The sequence below is a fragment of the Saccopteryx leptura genome, chromosome 10 (assembly GCF_036850995.1).
Source record: "Saccopteryx leptura isolate mSacLep1 chromosome 10, mSacLep1_pri_phased_curated, whole genome shotgun sequence".
Lineage (NCBI taxonomy): Eukaryota > Metazoa > Chordata > Mammalia > Chiroptera > Emballonuridae > Saccopteryx > Saccopteryx leptura.
The window spans coordinates 42078134-42097811 of NC_089512.1; the positions used below are offsets into that span (position 1 = coordinate 42078134).

General features: G+C 47.0%; 1 protein-coding gene across 3 annotated transcripts in view; it reads right to left on the reverse strand.

The window, feature by feature from the left end:
• Positions 1-19678, reverse strand: part of CLSTN2 (calsyntenin 2) — a 670874-nt gene that overhangs the window by 132029 nt on the left and 519167 nt on the right. For all 3 annotated transcript variants that reach the window (XM_066350512.1, XM_066350511.1, XM_066350513.1), the window contains exons 3-5: positions 15834-16029; positions 14890-15098; positions 7506-7655 (exon numbers count right to left, since the gene is read on the reverse strand). In XM_066350512.1, the coding sequence (XP_066206609.1) occupies positions 7506-7655; positions 14890-15098; positions 15834-16029 (555 nt within the window). The remainder of the gene's footprint in view (positions 1-7505; positions 7656-14889; positions 15099-15833; positions 16030-19678) is intronic.

A 19678-nucleotide genomic window follows, 5' to 3' on the forward strand; every position in this document is an offset into this window, starting at 1 on the left:
AAATGGGCTAGAATTGCTTACCTCACAGGGTCATTTTTTTATACTCTGTCTGCATATGTCAACTGGATGTCCTATTCTTTCTAAGCTGTGCTAGGTACTCCAATAAACTACTTCTCACTAAGGTGTCAATGGACAATAATAGCTTCATGTAGTTATCAGGAAATTTCTGTATAGGGCTACATAGTAAATATTTAGTCTTTGAGAGCTATCTGGTCTCTTACAAAACTATTCAGCTCTACTGTTACAGTGTAAAAGCAGTCATGAGCTCATACGTAAATGAATGAGTGTGGCTGTGTACCAATAAAACTTTACTTATGGGCACTAAAATTTGAATCTTATATAATAATTTTCATGTGTCACAAAGTATTGTTCTTCTCTCGATTTTTTTAAAAAAAATTTATTATTGATTTTAAAGAGAGAGGCAGGGAGAGAGAGAGAGAGAGAGAGAGAGAGAGAGAGACAGAAACATTGATTGGTTCCTGTGTGTGCCCTGATCAGGGATTGAACCCTCAACCTCTATGTTTCAGGACGATGCTCCTAATCAATTGAGTTATCCAGTCAGGATTGATTTTTTAAAAAACACTTAAGCTGTAAAAACCATTTTTTTAAGCAAAAAAATGGGTTTTGCTCACAGTGGTACAAAACACTCAATGTGATTTGTGGTTACCCTTCGCTAATCCCTGGCTTAATAGTGACTCCTGCAGGAGGTGTTTGCATTTCTGGTGGGGATCATCTTTTAGAACAAAAATGTTGGTATCCTGATGGTGGACTCTTGTCACCCTGGCAGGACAGTGAAGGAGAGAGCTGAGGGCAGGGAGCCATCCTTTCCTCGTCTCTCTATCCAAGTCCTTGCGCATGAGCCTACGGTGAGGGCAACATCATTATGAAATCTTCTGATGGACACAGCTCCACTTTCTGAGCCTTGCTCAACTGTTACTTTAAGCAAATCTGGGCACCTTCCTGGGTTTATCACCCTATGATTCAAAATCAATGCCTTTCCTGTAGGAAAAGCTAAGCCAGCTCTTCAGTGTACTTGATCAATAATTGATCTGACTTTTGGAAAGGGCGGGGTGAAGCTGGCTGACCCCAAGGGCCTGGGCTTTTTCTCTTTGGCAGGGAGGTGGACAGGTGGACAACTATAGCGTAGACTTGGAAATACACTTGACAAGGCTTAGCAGGAGTCTTTTCTACCCCAGAATGCCTGATTGATGACCTGTCTCCTTGTCTATTTAGTCTTGTGGAATTAGCCTGAAAGTCTAGCCAGTATTTGGAATTGGTTTTGGAATAAATATATAACTTCAGGTACTTTTCTAGAAGTTCTCCCCTTAAAAGTGCACTCAGAAATAATCATCCTTTTCAGCTGGTGTCTCTGGCCTGATTTCTGCATCCCAGCAAATGACCATCTGTGTGGTTGGCCAAGGAGTCCTTCTTCCTCAAGAGCCCCTCACCACACTGAGGGATGAGAACCTCTGGGCTCCCACTGTCTTGGGGTACACAGGAGGCCCTCCCTGCATGATCTGGTCCCACTAGCCTGCCCGGTCCCTCTCCATGCCCTGGACATATTGCGCTTGCCCACCCTCCTGATATTTGCTCCTTAGTGTGCCACACCCTTCTTCTCTGTGCTGAAACTATTATGTTACAGAGTTGGGCCAGGTGTGTCTCCTCAAGGGCCCTTGCAAGGTGAGGTGGCTCTCCTTTGTGGCCCCACAGCTCCCTCTGCCAGAGCTGACACCCTCAATATTGCCACCATCTGCTTCTAAAGTATGAGTCCTGGCCGGTTAGTGTGCCTCTCTGCCCCCAGTCTTCAACACACAGTGGGCCTTTAGAAAGGGTGAGTAAATTCACTCCAAAACATTTCCCATGGGTAAGGAGTGTCAACTTCAGTTATCTCACAATGTAAACAACTAAGGGAAACTTAATCTCAACCAGCAACTTTCATGTTGCTATCTTTTCATCACCAAAGTGTTAGATGCCTACTAGGTGTTTAGTAAATGTTTTCTGCATGACCTTCTTACGCAGTGAAAGCCGTGGACCAGCAACATCCAGACCTACCCCACACTGAAGTTAGATTCTACATGATACCCAGCCTCCCAGTTGCTCATGTGCACATGTAAATTGAGAAGCATGCTTCTAAAAGATGCCACCTCTCCTTCCTAAAGAAGGCCTGATTTCTGGACTAGAAGAAACACAGGCCATTTGACATACCTGGAGAATTATTCAAATCCAAAAGAACAGAGAAGAAATTGTTCAATTGTATGGTTGCAACTCCTGTTCTTTCTATTTGAAATGAGACAGCTTACTGTGAAGGTAGAAAGAACAGGAGTCGAGCCTGTGGGGAAACCTCTGGGAGCTGGTGGTGCGGGGCGACCTGGTGCTGGGCCAGGTGTGACTGACTGTCGTGGGATCGTGCTCAGGGAGGAGGCAGACCGAAGTGGGGTTCTGCAGGTGTTCCAGTCCGGAGAGCTGACTCTTAATATGGGAACCTTGACTCCAATGTGAGGGGACATCCAATCAGCAGCATGTCTGGGAGAGACGTGGTAAAGGGCCACCGGGAAAGTCTGCAGTGGCTCTCTTTAAAGGGGAATTGGTTTTGCACAAATGGATAGTGAAATACTGAATTTTGGGTCTCAACTGGCCAAAACAGGTGAGAAATACAAAATTTAACTTGCAACAATAAAAGATAAAATATATTAAGTGTTTTGAAGACAAACTTTTTGTCATAAAACATAGAAAGAGATGAGCCAAGGGACTATAAAGAATAATAAAGAAAGGCATAAAGGAGGTCTGTGTCTCATAACATAACATACATAACATAACATACATAACATACATAACATAACATACATAACATAACAACAAAATAACCCAAACTAGCAACTGAATTACAATGATCCTCTGGGACACGGTCTGTGGGCCCCAGAAGGAGGGGCCTAGCCGGCTGCACTGCTGTTATTGCCATAGTCATCTGGGTCGCTCCGAGGGCTCTTCATCCTCTGTGATGCTCTGACCACAGAGGATGCAGAGCTTTCTGAAGGATGGAGCTCAGAGCACATATGAACCCAGTCTCGGATATTTATGACCAACTGGGAAAAGGAAAACAGACATCAAGAAGACTGCAAGTCCAGATGCCTAGCATAGAGGCAGGCACCTCTCTCCTGATCCTTACTACGATGTTTCACCTCCGTGCATGGGAGGCACCCATAGGGATGCCGTGAGTTCTCAAAGACCAGGACAGAACACGAGTTCCCCCTTCACCACACACAGGCCTAGTCGATGCTTTGAGGACTCCGGGCAACTGAGGTTGGGAGTGACGTCCCCTTTGGCAGAACTCCACCTAGCCCAGAAGAGTGAGCTGACCATCACCACCTATTCAGAATTCTAGTCTCAGAACATAGCGGGGAAGACAAAACTCACAGAAGAGCAAGACAGCAATGTGCGGCACGCTGGGGTCACCTTCTGGTTGCAAAGCTATTCCATCTCCCAATAATCCCCACTCCGCCATTGGTGGGTGTTGCTGATAAGCAAGCTGTTAGTTTATGTTTCTGTGATGGATGGAAAGTTCAATGGTGTCAGGAGCTGTGAGAAGTGTGGTTCTGCCCTCAGGGAACCCATATTGTTTCTCGGAAATCAAGACCCACCCAAAAGAGAAGACAGAGAATGAAAAACCATAGCCTGAGCAGAGATGCTTTGGCTAAGGTCTAAAAGACAGGTGGCAGCAGAGCCAGGGTGTAGGATGCCCATCTGGGTACAGCATGCTGGGAAAGGCTGGGTTCTACACTGTGGAAGAGGTTACTGTGATGGAAAATGGGACCGCTGCCCTGGGTACTACTGCAGTCTGGAGCAGTCCTGTATCAAGCCCTGCAAAGGCTCCAGTTGTGGGCAAGGTCCCTTGTTCCTCCAAGACAGCTGGGAGAAGCTGACTGCAACAGGGGCTGGTAACGGTGCTCACTGGGAGTGTTCAAGGGCGACAGCAGGCTCCTGAACATGATGGACTGCTTTCACTGGGCTGCAGTCCCCTCCTGTCTGCAGGGAAATGACTTGGAACAGGTACAAGAATTTGAACTGCCAAACCACATTTCCATGGTGACTCTGGTTGCTGGCGAGAAGTCAGCTCAGGGAGGAACCTCTGTTCTGGACAATTATGCCTGGCATATGCCCGCAGACCTATCACTCACAGCTGGGTCTCAGGAGTCTGGGGATTAGTGGACTCCTCACCCTGGCATTCATCATCTTGACCGCCCACCCAATCCTACCCCTGACCTCTCCAATCTTGCTTCCAACTTCTCCCCAGTCCCAACCCAAGCCAGACTGGCTTCCTTACATTGTTCGCTGGTGCCCTGGATGGTCCCCTCGCCATGCTCCTCTCCCACTCTACACAGTGCAGGCTTCACCCCACATCTGCTTCAGGAGGAGCTGTGCCTTCCTTCTAGGACCTGACACCCTCACAGGAAGGGGCAGCCTGCTTCATCTGCAGTTAGAAAACCAGTAAAACACAGCTCACCCCAGTTTGCCTACAAAGCTGGCAGAAGGCTGCACAGGAAATACACATCTGGGACCAGTGGTGGCTCGCGCGTCCCTGGAGAAAGGTGCACTTCCAGCTACAAGGCTGCAGCCCTGGCCAAGGGTAGAGGAGAGAACAGGCCCCAAGATGGGTTGGTCAGAGATGAGGGTTGCTCAAATGGAGGAATAAAGTGAACCGTATGCTGGAAGGAGAGGTTTTTCTCCACATCTGGAGGCTGGAATAGGAATGGCAGGAAGGCACTCTGACCATTGCTATATAACATACCTGAGAACCTAGGGTCCTACAGTCTGAAAGCCTGCTGGAACAACGGCGAGGGAGCAGGACTTAATGGCTATCTACAGGGGTGAAACTGGAGGGACAAGGGGTGTGACGCAGAAGCCAATGTCAGCTTCTGCCACCAAAGGCTGGTGAACTTAGGCAGGGAAGCCACCGTAAGGTAGTTGATTCTGGTGTGACACATGCTTAAATCACATTGCTTGACATGTTGAACTGATATATGGAGTTGCTGCTCCCTTCTCTTCTGTTCCATAGAAAGTTGTATTTTTCAGCAAGGTCTTACCCCCCATTCATTTGTCCATTCAACATTTGCTAGTCACCTGCATTGAGCCTGGCCCTGTGCTGGGTGCTAGAGACACAGCAAGGACTGGGCACAGGCTTTGCCTTCAGGAGGCCACTGTCTAGAGCTGCAAACTGCACCAGGCACATGAGGGGAGGGGCCCCCCACGTCCTCACACACGGAACTGAACATTACTAAAATGTTTTTCTTTGCACATATTTAACATTGAAACAAGCAACAACTCTGTTAGAAAATTCAATTTAAATACAGTGACAAAAATGTAATCCCAAATCATAGATGTCTCATTTATCAGAGACAAAAAAATGTTGGGACCATTCTCCAGATAAAGCTTTGTTTTGCTTTTCCTACTTAAAATCCCATTGGGAGCTTATTTCATGCTTAAAAAGATTTTATATTCTTTCCAGGCTTTCTCTTCAAAAGCTAGAACTTCGCTGGAGCCAGTCCTTATAACTTAAAATAAAAGGAGGTGAGTTCTTCTATACTCATATAGCTCATTCATTCATTCATTCATTTAATGTCTATTTCTTGAGCTCCTACCGGACATGTGCTAAACCTAAGGAATTCTGTGGGGAACACAGAGAAGAATCTTGCCCTCAGGGTCCCTCGGGTCTGGTGAATGATCCCAAGGGAAGCTCAGGTTTTCTGAGATCGGGAGCAGTTTCCCACTCTGACCTGTCCTTCCTTCTCTGTTTCTTGCTTCATCTTAAATAGACTGACAGAAAACAAAGACACCCATGTCTCTACTTTATTCTTTATGTCTCAACTTCTCTACTTTGTTCAAAGGAAAACGATTCTAACTCTGTTCACAAGTGGGTTGAATTACCCCTCCCATCTTCCCAGCTGAGAGGTGAAGGGGGCTAGGTGTGCAGGGGAGGAGCACGTGGAAAGCTGCTTTCTGAGGGGAGGGACCGCAGGTAGTGTCCTTGCTTTGCATGATAAGGTCCTGCTAATCTGGTCCTAATACATTAGATTAGGAGTAAATGCCCGACTAAAGGCAGCCATTCAGAGTCTGACCGGTGACTTATTTGGTGGCCTGGCATCAGTCTGCCCCAAGAAATGTAGTGACTAACAGCTAATCACAACCTCTCTGGGGTATTTTAAGAATAAAAGGTACACCACTCCCCAAGAACTGAGAAAGAGAGAGAAAGAGAGAGAGAGGGGGGGAGAATATGAGAATATCACAGGAGGCCTGAAGCTTAAAGACATACCGAGAGAAGGCAGTAGACAGAAGCCCCAACGTGGAGGACTCTGTGAAGCACCGTGAGTTATGAACAAACAGTAGCCTACCATAGCATCAACACAGGAAGCTGAAACAACCAACACGGTGGCACAGAGCTAACTCCAGCACCCCTGCCCTGCCGTTGGCACTGTCAGTGTCACCACTAGAGCTGTCGCTGTCCCACAAGCCATTCAATTCTCTAAGACCCAGCTAGACAGTCAGCCTGCCTCCATGCTCCGCCTTGGCTCAGTGACAAACCTGCACCATCAAAGGTAACCTGAATCTTTCTTCAGTCTTCACACCCTAACAGATCTCAGCTAGCACAAAATCCACCTCCAGTGCAGGCCATGGTTTCACCATTCCCAGAGCCAACATCTTAGAAACCCTTTAATCCAGAGGCTGGATTCTGGATCTCAAATCTCTGCCTGGGCCCTTCTGTGCAAACCTCACTGTCCCCAGGTGTGGAGTAATGATGCTACACTTGAATTGCCCCAGACGGACTCAGCACTCTACGGTAAAGCGAATAGGCTTGCTGGCTATTTCTGCTGAGCGCCATGAATAATTACTATTGATCCAAAGGTGTCATGAAACTTGAGAAAGATTACACGAGATAAGCTAGGCATGTGACGTTAGACAGGTTACCTCGGGGATTCTCACCTTCAAAAGGGGGATAATGTATCCTCTAGCACAGGGGTCCCCAAACTACGGCCCGCGGGCCACATGCGGCCCCCTGAGGCCATTTATCCGGCCCCCGCCGCACTTCTGGAAGGGGCACCTCTTTCATTGGTGGTCAGTGAGAGGAACATAGTTCCCATTGAAATATTGGTCAGTTTGTTGATTTAAATTTACTTGTTCATTTTAAATATTGTATTTGTTCCTGTTTTGGTTTTTTTACTTTAAAATAAGATATGTGCAGTGTGCATAGGAATTTGTTCATAGTTTTTTTTTATAGTCCGGCCCTCCAACGGTCTGAGGGACAGTGAACTGGCCCCTTGTGTAAAAAGTTTGGGGACCCCTGCTCTAGCAGTTGTGACAATACACAAGCTACTCTATTTCAGGCAGCATAATAACTACACTTTAAAAACTTCTCTAGTTATGTGTTGTGATAATTTGAGGATAGGTCTAGAAGCTTCTTTACACCAGGTCATGCTGCCTTTACTCCACAGGAATGACCAACGCTGGCCTACCTTGCCAGCCAGGCTTGCAAACTGGCTTCACGTCCACCTGCACCAGGGTGTCCTGAGAAGCAGGCTTCTGTCCACAGTCGTAGGCAGTCACCAGGATCTCGTACTGGTGTTGCTTGTCATAGTTCAGCTTCTCGGTGTTCCTGATGTTGCCTGAGGACAAAGAGATCGTCACCAGTTAAGCACAAGGCAGTTCTTCAAAATCCCATCTCCCCTTCTCCACCCTTCATCAGAATGAAACGATGGCAAATGGGGGGCACGGCGTCCACATGTGACCTGACTGCACCTGGTGGCATCTGGTGGCAGATTCCCAGATCAGCTGGCTAAAACCACCCCAGCTGTGAGAGACAGGGCTGCTTCAAAATTCCGAGCACACATTTGGAACCCTATTCTGGGCGTGTGTTTGTAAGTAGCGGGTGCTGGACAACCCCAAGTGCTGCACACGGCTGCGCCCTGACGTAAGGTGTGGAGCTCATCTGCCACGGAATCTCTAGGAAAAAGATGGAATCCAGAAATGTCCTGACACATATTTTTTAACATCTGGGCTCATTGCCAGGAATGTTCACTGCCTCTTCTCACATTATTTTGCTACCGAACGGAAGTAAAATCAATAAGGAAACGTGTGACCTCCCTCCCAAAGCTACACAGAATAACAGATTCCTTGCCCTGGTGGCAAAGACATTTTTCTTCTCCAAGAAAGACCAAACAGCTTTTATGAGCCATTTGTGTGTTGTTATCCTTGTGGATTTGATACTATGATTCAGAAATAAATATCTGATACTTAACAAGCAAAATTTTAATTGACTATTTTTGCTAAAATATAATTTTGGTCCCAAGAAACTAATATTAGGACCATGTGCATTTAATAATTTTTAGTTTTTGATTCCAAGAGATTAAAGTCTTCCTTTGTTGAGGGTATTTTCATTTTTGCATTTTTTCAGATGGTGGAGCTGATAGCAAATTAGAACTCGAATGTTATCATCATCGTTTACCAGAAGTGAAATTAAGAAAATGGAAATTAAACAAACAAACAAACAAAAAACCCAACAGGCAAATAAACAAATATAGAATGGCTGACTCAGGCATATTTTTAGTTTTCATCCAAACTAAGGGAAAACTCTCTAATGGGCTTTCTTCCATTCCAACTGATGTATTGTTCATGTGAATTGAAACAACAGGGACTAAGGCTGGAAAGCCTGGGAAATTAGGAAAGTCACATGTTTTTTAAAGATTGGAAAAATTGATCCACCAATCACCCAATCTTAAACAGAACTCAGAACTAGACCATGAGCAGGTGCTGTAAATGTGAGTGATTGTGAAGCAGAGGAGGGCGTGGAGGCCAGTGGTGGCGAGGAGGGACAAAGCGACCCGCGACATTGGATCACGAATTGGAATCATTGATTCTGCTCTCCGCTCTGGACTGTTTCTAAGAATGCAACTCCAGCTAAGGATCTGAATTAAATTTACTTTAACAAAGCCAGTAAGAAATCTCTGAATAGGCCTGACCTGTGGTGGCGCAGTGGATCAAGCCTCGACCTGGAAATGCTGAGGTCGCGGGTTCAAAACTCTGGGCTTGCCTGGTCAAAGCACATATGAGAGTTGATGCTTCCAGCTCCCCCCCCGTCTCTAACATAAATAAATAAATAAATAAATAAATAAATAAATAAATAAATAAATAAATAAATATTAAAAAAAAGAAAAAAGGAAATCTCTGAATAAAAATGGGTTTGAGGTATGTTTGGCATTGTGGCTGGTGTTCAGAATCCCTTTCATTTTTCCCCAAATATTTATCTCAGTCTCAGCTTGGGGCCCGCACTGGTCTGGGTTTTCTGAGTATCAGATTGGTAACACTCCCTACGGGTTCTGTTAACAAACTAGTTTGTGGTTACAGTTATCGCAGGGGAGGGATTTTGTCAGGCGGAGGCACTGTAATATAGCCAAGGGAAGTAGGTTTCGGCAGCATCAAATTGAATTTTCAACAAAAAGTTTTCACTTTTCTCTTTTTTAAAGTTAAATGGCTCTCAAAAGATCCAGCTCATAGAAGAGGAAGGCTTAGGGTTTACAACCCCTGTGACGTTAAGCAGACCAAATACTATTGATTGTGCTAGAAAAATAAACACACAAGCCGGCAATCCTTGCCGCAATTTGTTGCGGCCCCTCTTCCGTAACTGTCTTAATGCAACTGTCTGAGAAACTAATTTACTTTCCCCGCCGCCGCCACCTTCACGGGTATAAGGCTGAGGGTTGGAACACAGAATCTGCAGCATTAGGTCAGAATAAGAGTGGCCACAATATTGTGACCAACCGTTGAGTGGGGGAGGGTAACATCTGGGTAAGACCCCCACTGAAAAGTTTTTGATTGCTCAGAAGAAGCCACCCATTTTGCTTCTGTTACAATTCTACTTCCCCCCTCACATGTGCGTAGTGCCTTCTCAGGAGACCTGAGTCCACAGTTAACCCATGTGAAGAGCTGCCCCTGGGCCTATTCCCCAGTCCACGTGAACTTGAGGAGCTACCTCTCAGAGAACGAAGAAGACCTACCTTGCAAATTGGTGAAGGTAATTTTTTAAAACTCAGGTGGGGAGGGGGGTGCAACGAGACAGGCATCGTGACCCGCACACTCCTTCCAATAGAATTTGAATGCGAACAGCCCTTTTGGGAAGCTATACAGGCCAGTCACTGTGCAATTATTCATACCTTTTGGGCATGCAATTCCACATCTAAAATTGATTCCAGAAGAATGATAAAAACTTGAGATATTTATTGTGAAAATTTGCAAATACATGTGAAAATATGTCAACCTCAGCATTATTTATTACATTGAAAAATAGTAAAGAAACTGCATGTCTGCTAGCAAGGGGAGAGCTACTTGTGACAGTGTCATGAGCTGGATGTTGTTCAGGACTAAAAGTAATTATGAAGCATTTTTAAGCATAGAAAAAATTCAGCCCTGGCCGGTTGGCTCAGCGGTAGAGCGTCGGCCTGGCGTGCGGGGGACCCGGGTTCGATTCCCCGCCAGGGCACATAGGAGAAGTGCCCATTTGCTTCTCCACCCCCCCCTCCTTCCTCTCTGTCTCTCTCTCCCCCTCCTGCAGCCAAGGCTCCATTGGAGCAAAGATGGCCCGGGTGCTGGGGATGGCTCCTTGGCCTCTGCCCCAGGTGCTAGAGTGGCTCTGGTCGCGGCAGAGCATCGCCCCTGGTGGGCGTGCCGGGTGGATCCCGGTCGGGCGCATGCGGGAGTCTATCTGACTGTCTCTCCCCGTTTCCAGCTTCAGAAAAATACAAAAAAAAAAAAAAAAAAGAAAGAAAGAAAGAAAAAAATTCATATAATCGGATGTTAAGTAAAAATGTGAGGATAAAGAAAAGCAATAAATGTGTGGCCATACTTTTGGTTGAAAAGTCAGTTTAAAAAAACCTACTGGTAAAATGTCAGTAATGGTTATTTATTGATTTCAGAAAGAGGCGAGAGAGGGACAGGTGGGGTGGAAGAGCAGGAAACAGCAACTCATAGTTGCTTCTTGTATGTGTCTCAACTGGGCAAGCCCAGGGCTTTGAACCAGTGACCTAGGTATTCTAGGTAGATGCTTTATCCACTGTGCCACCACAGGTCAGGCGAAAATAAAATTTTTAATGGTGATTATCACTGGTGGCATTAAAGGTGACTTATTTCCTTCTTCATACTTGACTATGTTTTCCAAATACCCACAAAAGGCATGTGTTCCCTTTATTTTCAGGTGGAAGATAAGGGTTTTCATTTAAGAATAAGCAGACTCTAGGACACACCTCACTCAGAAGCGTGCGAGTCCCATTACTCACCAGGACAGCCTGCTGACAAAGAGTTTGGCTGAGGCCAAACAAGTCCTTGGGAAGCAGGAAAGTCTGTCCAGTGGTGACTGGGTATCATTGAAACCCCCGCCTCTCCTTTGTGGTCATTCTTAAACATGAGTGAGAATTTGGCTCATGCTGACACTCTGAGGAGTGCCTTGTTTGCAATATATCTACCTCCTTACACAGGCAAGATATTTAATTCCTATTTTACTGATGAGAATCTAAGGCAAGATTTAAGTAACTGGTCAAAGATCTCTCTGTCTCTCTTTTTTTTACTAAATGAGAGGAAGGGAGGCAGAGAGACAGACTCCCATATGCGTCTTCACCGGGATCCACCCAACAAAGCCCCCTAGAGGGTGATGTTCTGCTCATCCGGGGCTGTTGCTCCATTGCTTGGCAACTGAGCTATTTCTAGCACCTGAGGTGGAGGCCACAGAGCCATCCTCAGTGCCTGGGGCCAACTCACTTGAACTAATCAAGCCATGGCTACAGGAAGGGAAGAGAGAGAAGGGGGAGGGAGAGGGGTGGAGAAGCAGATGGTCGCTTCTCCTGTGTGCTCTGACCAGGAATCAAACCAGAGATATCCACATGCCAGGCCGACACTCTACTGCTAAGCCAACCAGCCAGGGAAAGATCTCTCTCACACACACAAACACACTCACACACACACAGAGTGATGGATTTAGAATTAAGACAGAACTTTGTGTTTTTGAACTTAAATACCACTCCCATGCGTTCCTGTCAAATATCATTAAGGATAGTGGTATTATCACTGGTGGAAAGGCCTTGGGGCCAACACTGAGGTGACCTGGGCTCCAGTTCCAACTCTGCCACCTGTGTGACAGGTGCTGTTAGTCAAGCTCTTTATGCTCTAAGAATCAATTTTCCAATCTGTTCAATGAAAAGGAAGATCCAGGCCCCACCAACCTCCAAAAGCCCAGCTAAGTGCCAGAAGATGGGGGCCAAGCAGTTATCTGAAAGTGATCTAGAACTTCCCAAAACGGGGGTGCTGCCACCAGCTCAGAGTTACCTGCTCATAATTTCAGCCTGGAAATCCATGGGGAGTGAGTGAATAACCTTCATGTCCCAATCACCCAGATAAATCTCTAAGAATCATGGCACCATGAGTCAAGCACTCCCTTTATGCCATGTACCCTGCAAGCGTGATACCTGGGCACTGCCTCTCCCTGGGGCCTCATAGCCCCACAGTGAGGCGGGTGTTGCTGCCATGATTCCACAGCGGAGGGAGGCTGAGGACCTCTGCTGGAAGAGGACGAGTCTTCAGTTAAGACAGGTCATTCTGACTCCATGTTGTCTTCTATCCTCCCTGTTGCCCTGCTCCTCTCTTTCCCCCATAAGCAAAAATCCTGGCAGCTTGGAGGGGCCAGGAGCCATGTACCTGAAGCCATGTGGCCTCAGTGAGTGGGCCTTAAACTCAGCCCTACTTTTTCTGATGTGTATGCAAAGAACTTCTTCAAGGAGCCTAGAAAGTCACAGAAAGAGTGATGGATAAGGGCCAATTGGGCAGCTCGTTAGAATGGGAGCCGTCTCTGTGTCTGCCCCTAGATCCTGCCTTCATTACTTGGAGAACTGCTTTCGTAAAGCTCACTGTTGTGGGCCCACACTTCCTGGGAGTGCCCACTCTCCTCTTCATTTTATGTTGTAAACCAACACTGGAGGCAGAGGCCTAGCAAAGAACCATTACTCACTTTTAATGAGACAGCTAGGGAAATAAATTGGCATATGTTAGCAAAATGGCTCATCAAGGTGAGTAATTATCTTCGTGACTGGGGCAGTTTACCCTCTGATGAAAGAATTTGCATCTCATCTCTCATTGGCCCGTGGCTCTCCAGAACTAAGGCAGGAGGTCAAGGGGAGCTTGACCACTCATCACAGATACTCCCGAAATTCCAGTGTGTTTGTAGGCATCACAGGGAAGCAGAAAAGTACAAAAGAATTGTTTTCTATTTTATGAAGTAGAGTGTGTGTGTGTGTGTGTGTGTGTGTGTGTGTGTGTTGTGAGATGTGTGTCTGTGTGGTGGGGATGAGCACCTGTCAATAGGAGAAGCTATGACAGAGCAGTTCTGACATGCTCTCTGGGTTGGAATGATCTATTTCTTAGTCTTTAAATGAAGTACAGTATTTTCTCTTACTTTCTTGTGCACTGATCTTGTGTTCTACATAATTAGCTTTTAATGATGTCCAGGTATGTTACTGTTATTTCCACGTGTTTTCGGCATTTTATAAGGAACCTGCCTTCGTACTCTTGTCTGTGTTAGGAATATTGATTTCCTCTTACAAGACACGTCACAAACTACTGGAGGTCACGGACGTGGGTTTCCCCTTAGCTTCCATCCCCTCTGGAATCTGCTGCAATTCTTAGGATGCAGAAGACGCTGTCATAGGGTAAGTTTCTCCCTGGTCTCAACATCAAGATACACCGGAAGCACTGAAGACTTGCCAGCAGGTGCCTGATGCTGTTTCCCTCTAGGCACTGGCTACCAGGAGCTCAGAGCCCAAACCTGGTTCACGGCATCCTTTGAAAACCACCGTATCCTGGATGCTTCTTGACTTTGCATCTTTTATTATTATTATTATTATTATTATTATTTCCCCACAAGACAGTAAGCTCCACACGAAACCCATGTGTGTTTTGGGTTCTGCTTTGTCTCCATCCCCAGTTCCCAGCATTGTGCTAGGCACTCAGTAAATATGTATTTAGAGTCAATGTACTTCAGGTGTTACAATGTTTGAGTCTTTGTGCAGTACTGAAATCCTAGTTGAAACCAAGTGGGGTGATATACACTCATGCTAATAATTATACAATATACTTGGCAAATAATTATCATTTGATTGATATCAAGTTATTGAAAATTACAGTTAAAGTGGGTTAAGCTGATTAAGTCTCTGGCTGTCGTGTTTACACTACAATGAGTTTTTAATTAACAGTGAAGGAGAAATACCAAATGACTTTATTAGGATCATTCTTAGTTTAGTAAATTCAGTCTGGAATTGGAATGTTGTGGGCAGACTCTTCCATCCTTCATACTCACCAGGGTAGAAAATCTCAAAGGACACTGGCAAGACCTTTAAAGATTCCTGAATGGATCTACAGCTCAGAAGGTGTTGCAGAAATCTCCACCATCCCTTTCAGCGTCTCTTTGCTTAGGAGCAGGAAGCAGATTGCTGTGGTGGGCTACTGTTACAACTGGTTTTGTAGGAAAGGGATTCAGACATGGTCAAATTGATGGCATGACTCACGTCTGATGACAACCTAAAAATTCTACCAGAAAACCAACTTGTCTGCAGCTTTCAGATTAGTGACACTGTGAGTTCGATGCACTGTATTCACTGAGTGGGTGTCTTAGGAGGGATGTTTTATACCTGGCTGGGCTGTTAGTGGTGTCAGGCTAACCCCTCTGGTGCAGAACTGCGTCTGGATTACAGAGCCCAGATCAGGGGTAGCAAGGGAGGCCTTATCTGCTGAGCATATCCAGGCCCCTTGGCCTTCAGAATGGGGGGACAGGTTGTTTCTTTGCCCCCCTCTTCAGATACTCACCATTTCTGTCAATGGCAAAAGGTACATCGGTTGTGACAATTTCGTAGTTGCAAATCTGGCTGTACTGGGGGGAGCAGTCCTCATCGATGGCCTCCACCTGCAGGATGCTGTCATAGATCTTGCCCTCTGTCACAACAGCCTTGTAGGCCGGCTCTTTGAAGGTTGGAGCAAACTCATTGACGTCCTTCACCTGGATATGGACCACAGCCCTGGAACCACACACAGGAACGAAGAGCTGGTGGTTAAGAGAGAATTACACCATCCTCCCCACCTCCCACAGGCACTGACTCAGGTCCCAACCCCAAGAAAGTGGAGAAGCCACGAGCCAGTCAGGTGGGGGTTGACTGAGCGTTCTGTCCTCCCTCTCGGTGGAGACTCTTTCACCCGCCCTCCCCCTGGTCCCCCGCAATGACTCCACCCCAGAGGGACTCTGTCCTTGTCTCAAGCTTCAGGCAACAGCATTCCCCTTGACTGTCTCTCCTTTGCCTTACTCATTCCTTCATCTGTTTCCTCACTCCTCCTCCGAGAAAGAATTTCAGCACTTTTACCCCGTGTTAGTCTCTGGGTCAGACTCCGTACAGGAGAGTTACAACGCCCAGTGAAGCACGTAGAGAGAAGCAGGTGGCATGGCAGAAAGCCCGGGGAGGGTCCCAACCAGGTCTGCAGAGGTGGGCTGGCTCAGGGAAGGCTTCCCAGACAGAGTGACACCTGAACTCAGTTCTGACGGTGGAAGAGGACTATCTCCCCATGAGGCAGAGAATTTCAGGTGTAGACAGGGCCGGGGCCAGGACCGAGGCCTGCAGTGGCCTGGGGAACTGGCCAGCAGTTGAGCATGCTGGAGCACCTTGCTGTGACCACTGGCTATACATATGTGAAGAGCAGTGTGTGACAGGGATGGTGGGCAAGAGTGGGAGGGGCCCAGGGAGCTGCGCCAGGCGACCCACTTGTGCGACTTCTTCCAGGCCGTCTCCTGGGGCCCCGCGCCACAGTCGTAGGCCTGGATGATGAACGTGTACTCCTTCTGCAGCTCACAGTCGATGGGGCTCTTGGCGCGGAGCCGGCCCTCTCCCGAGGTCTTGTTGAGCACCACGGCCTCAAAGGGCAGCTCCTGGCCGTGGATCTTGAACGCACAAATTTCCCCTGCAGAAGGATGAGAGACAGTGAGTGCGGATTCTGAGAGCGGCCAGACCGAAGGCAGAGCTGCTGCTGGACCACACTTGCAACGCTCACACCTTCAGGCCATCTCCCCCACACAGAGAACTGTCAAACCAGAAGAGGCCTCCAGAGACCCAGACCCACACGCTCACTTCATGGATGGAAAAACTGACGTGTTTCACGCATGGAACTGTTACCCATCTAGTGTGTCTGGGAGAAGGGAAGGGTAAAGTCACGTGCTGACTGACGATCCGGTTTCCCCCGCGCCTTCTGCCTAGTCTGAGATTAGGCATTTACCTACAGTCAAAGATGAATGACTGCAGAGGAAGAAGGAAAAGGCCAAGTGTTCCCAAGCCTCTGTCCTTCGACCACATCCTTGCTGCTTCCCAGTGTGCCCTGTGGAGCAGCAATGAGAGCACCCTTGCAGCCTGTTAGGAATGCAGGTGCCCAGGCCCCTGGTCAGAAGCTGCGTTTTAGCAGGGCCCCCGGGCGATCTGTTTGCTTGCTGACTATGAGCCACACGGGGCTCTTCTCTGTCCTTTGCTCCTGGTATAAACACCCCATGCTGCTGTAGCCACATTCCCTGTCCCCTCCCTGTCTCTCCGCCCAACTCTTCCCTGTGGAGAAAGGAACGCCTTTCCAAGCTGCAATTTTCTCTCAAAACTGTGGGGGTGAGTTCCAGAATCCCTGCGGAGCCTGAGAAGCTAACTTCTTAAAAGGTTGAACATGTTGTGGAATTAATGCATTTCTCCTCCTCATCTGGGTTAGTGTATATTATAACCATTTCTCTACATTAAAATGATAAGGCTATGAAAATATCTTCCCTGTTTCAAATGATGGCTATTTGTTTTTTGAACCTTGACTGCAAGTAAGCCCGTCCTGCATGCCTTGGGAAGTGCTGAAAGTTTGAAACACATTCTCTTCCTCTCCTGAGGGAGTTCCCAGACTTGCTGGGGAGACGACCTCTTGCTGTGCAGAAAGACCACTCAGAGTGCCAGGGTGTGTGTGTGTCACGTGGCACGGATAGCAAGGAGTTTGGTCACAGGCTGCTGGGAGTAAATGCAGGCTTAGAGCCTAGAGGGCTTAATTTATACTCCAGGCTTCTCATTTACTTGCCAATTTAGTAAGTTATATTGATTCTCTATGGCTCAACTGTGTCACCTGTAAAATGGTCCAGGAGGTGGTACTGGGAGGAGGGCATCTGCCCTGAGATACTCTCAAGCGTGGTCGGACATTGCCCCAGCTTCACTGCTGGGACCACGGGGCAGCACCAAGGGGGCATGGATTAGGGGGCCCTCACTCTCATGGGGATGGCACCTGCCCAGTTGTTCCAAAGTAACACTTTGAGAAGAAGGGGTAACATGGCTACATGCCTGCTCTGTGCCAGGTACCGAGCTTTGTCCCTCCACCCAGGTGACCTCATTCAATTTCACAGCAAATCTGCAAGGCAGAGATTTTATACCAGTTTGTGATGATTTTTTTTTTTTTTTTGAAACAGGGATCAGAGAGGTCATTACTTGGTCAAGGTCACAGAGCTAAAGTTGGTGTAAAACCCAGATACGACCCTTTCTACTCCACTGCACCATCTCCAAGCAGCTGTGGGAATTACTTCCTCCTACATCCTATATTCCTATGCAAACCTCACTCAGGGGAGCAATCCCCCATTTTACATAAATGAAGCATGCCCCGATCTCTTACTAACAATGTTTTCTGCAATGGTCAATCAATAACAAACTTACCTTTAGGCTTTTGATTTTCATTATTTCATTGATCCTCGATTTCATTATGAACAATCCATTTTCACTACATCCCCTTCTGGCCACTACTCAAATGTAGTTGTGGCATAATGGCCAAGGTAGACAGGCTGCTGGCCAGGCTCTAACAAGAAGGCTGGTTCCCAGCACACTGCTATTGTTCAGGATCGCCCGGCATCTCTACGCTGCCTCTCTGACAAAGGTACCCTGTAGCCCTCGGGGCAGGAAGACAGGCTTCATCCTATTCAGAGCAGAGTTATTTCTGCTCTGAATTATCTGGGGTTAAATGGATGAACTTTTAAAGTGCTTGCCTTGTGATTCTATCCAAAGATCAATGCCCCAACATAGGAATATTACTAACGAATATGTCCAGATTGGTTCTGGGCCATTCTCTGAAGTGCCCCACAACTGCCATGCTTATAGGAGCAATCAGAACATTTCTCTTTGAAGAGTCCATTAAAACCAAAAATAAAAGAGAGTAATTTTCTGTTGCAAACCTTTGATTACAATTAAGGTAGCTCTCAAGACTCAGAAATCCTTTATACGAGGAAAGGAAAGGAAGGAGGAAAAGGAGAAAGAGGAGGGGGAAGAGGGGACACAGGGGAGGGTAAGAAGAAGGGAATTTTTATCTCACCAAATTCAGCTCAATTCAATTCAATAGACCTTGTATTTTTGGAGAGCTAACTAAGTGCCAGGCACTATGCTGGGCTGGAAACACAAAGAAAATGACTTCGACCTTAAAACATAGGCTACCCTATCCTTAAACACCCATCACTTGGTAGAAGAGACAGTCAACAAGGGCAACACAATGCTCACTTAGTTTCCACCAGCTGAGAGTGAGACAGAATTCAGCCCCCTTAGAACAAAACCTGGAATTCAGGTCATCCTCATTTATGCCACCTCTCTTTCTGACACTTATGTTCTGGTTGCGAAGACTTCCATTCATTCACCTCATAAACATTTATTAGAGACTACGTGTGCAGCACTGGTAAAACAGTGCTGAGGAAAACCGGACCAGTCCTGGCCTACAAGCTGCCGGCAGCCCGGCAGGGGAGGGAAAGAAGCCATCAGAGAATCACAGGCCTGGGTGAAGATGGGGAGTGTGATAGGTGACCGGCGCTAAGAGAGTTCTCAGCTGGTCAAGCAGGCAGGCTAATCTAAGGATGTGACTGCTGAACTGAGACCGCAGGAAGAGACAGGGGAATACACTCAGGCCGTGAGGAAGAGAACTGAGCATTAGGCAGTGGGGACAGCATGCCATAGGGCTCTTCAGCAGGAAGAAACATCAGGCTAAGGGACTTCAGGGCCAGTGTGGCAGGAGCAGAGGCAACGGGGCAGGGACGGCTTCATGGATATGTGACCCGAGAACCGCACAGAGGCTGTGCTCACACAGGTCCTGAGCTTAGTTTAAATCTCTGCTATTGCCATCTGGAAATTCTTAGTAATTTTATCTTTGAACTTTTTCTTTTTTGTAAATGAAGTCTGATGGACAACGGAGCATGCTGTGAGCAGGGAGGCGGGTGCAACATGCACTTTCATCGTCCTTGCTGCCCCATTCACAGAGCATAGAGACTGCCCCGGAGCAGAGAATTCCGGTGGACCCAGGACGTACGGGAGTTCAGAGGGACTCAGGAATAACAAGGTAAGCATGTGACACTGAGGACTGAGCAAGCGGAGAGCTGACAGACCCGAGAGGCCTTCCCTTCTGTTTGATCCAAAACTGTTTTGACCACAGAAAGAAGGCAGGGTATTTTAAGAAGCATGATGAACCGAAGAGCCCTGTTGTGTCCTTTCTTATCCTGCTACTTCTCTGGAGTAGCCAGCAACTTAGGCTGAAAATAACAACAGGTGAAGGAAAGCTAAAACACCCCGTCGTTCCT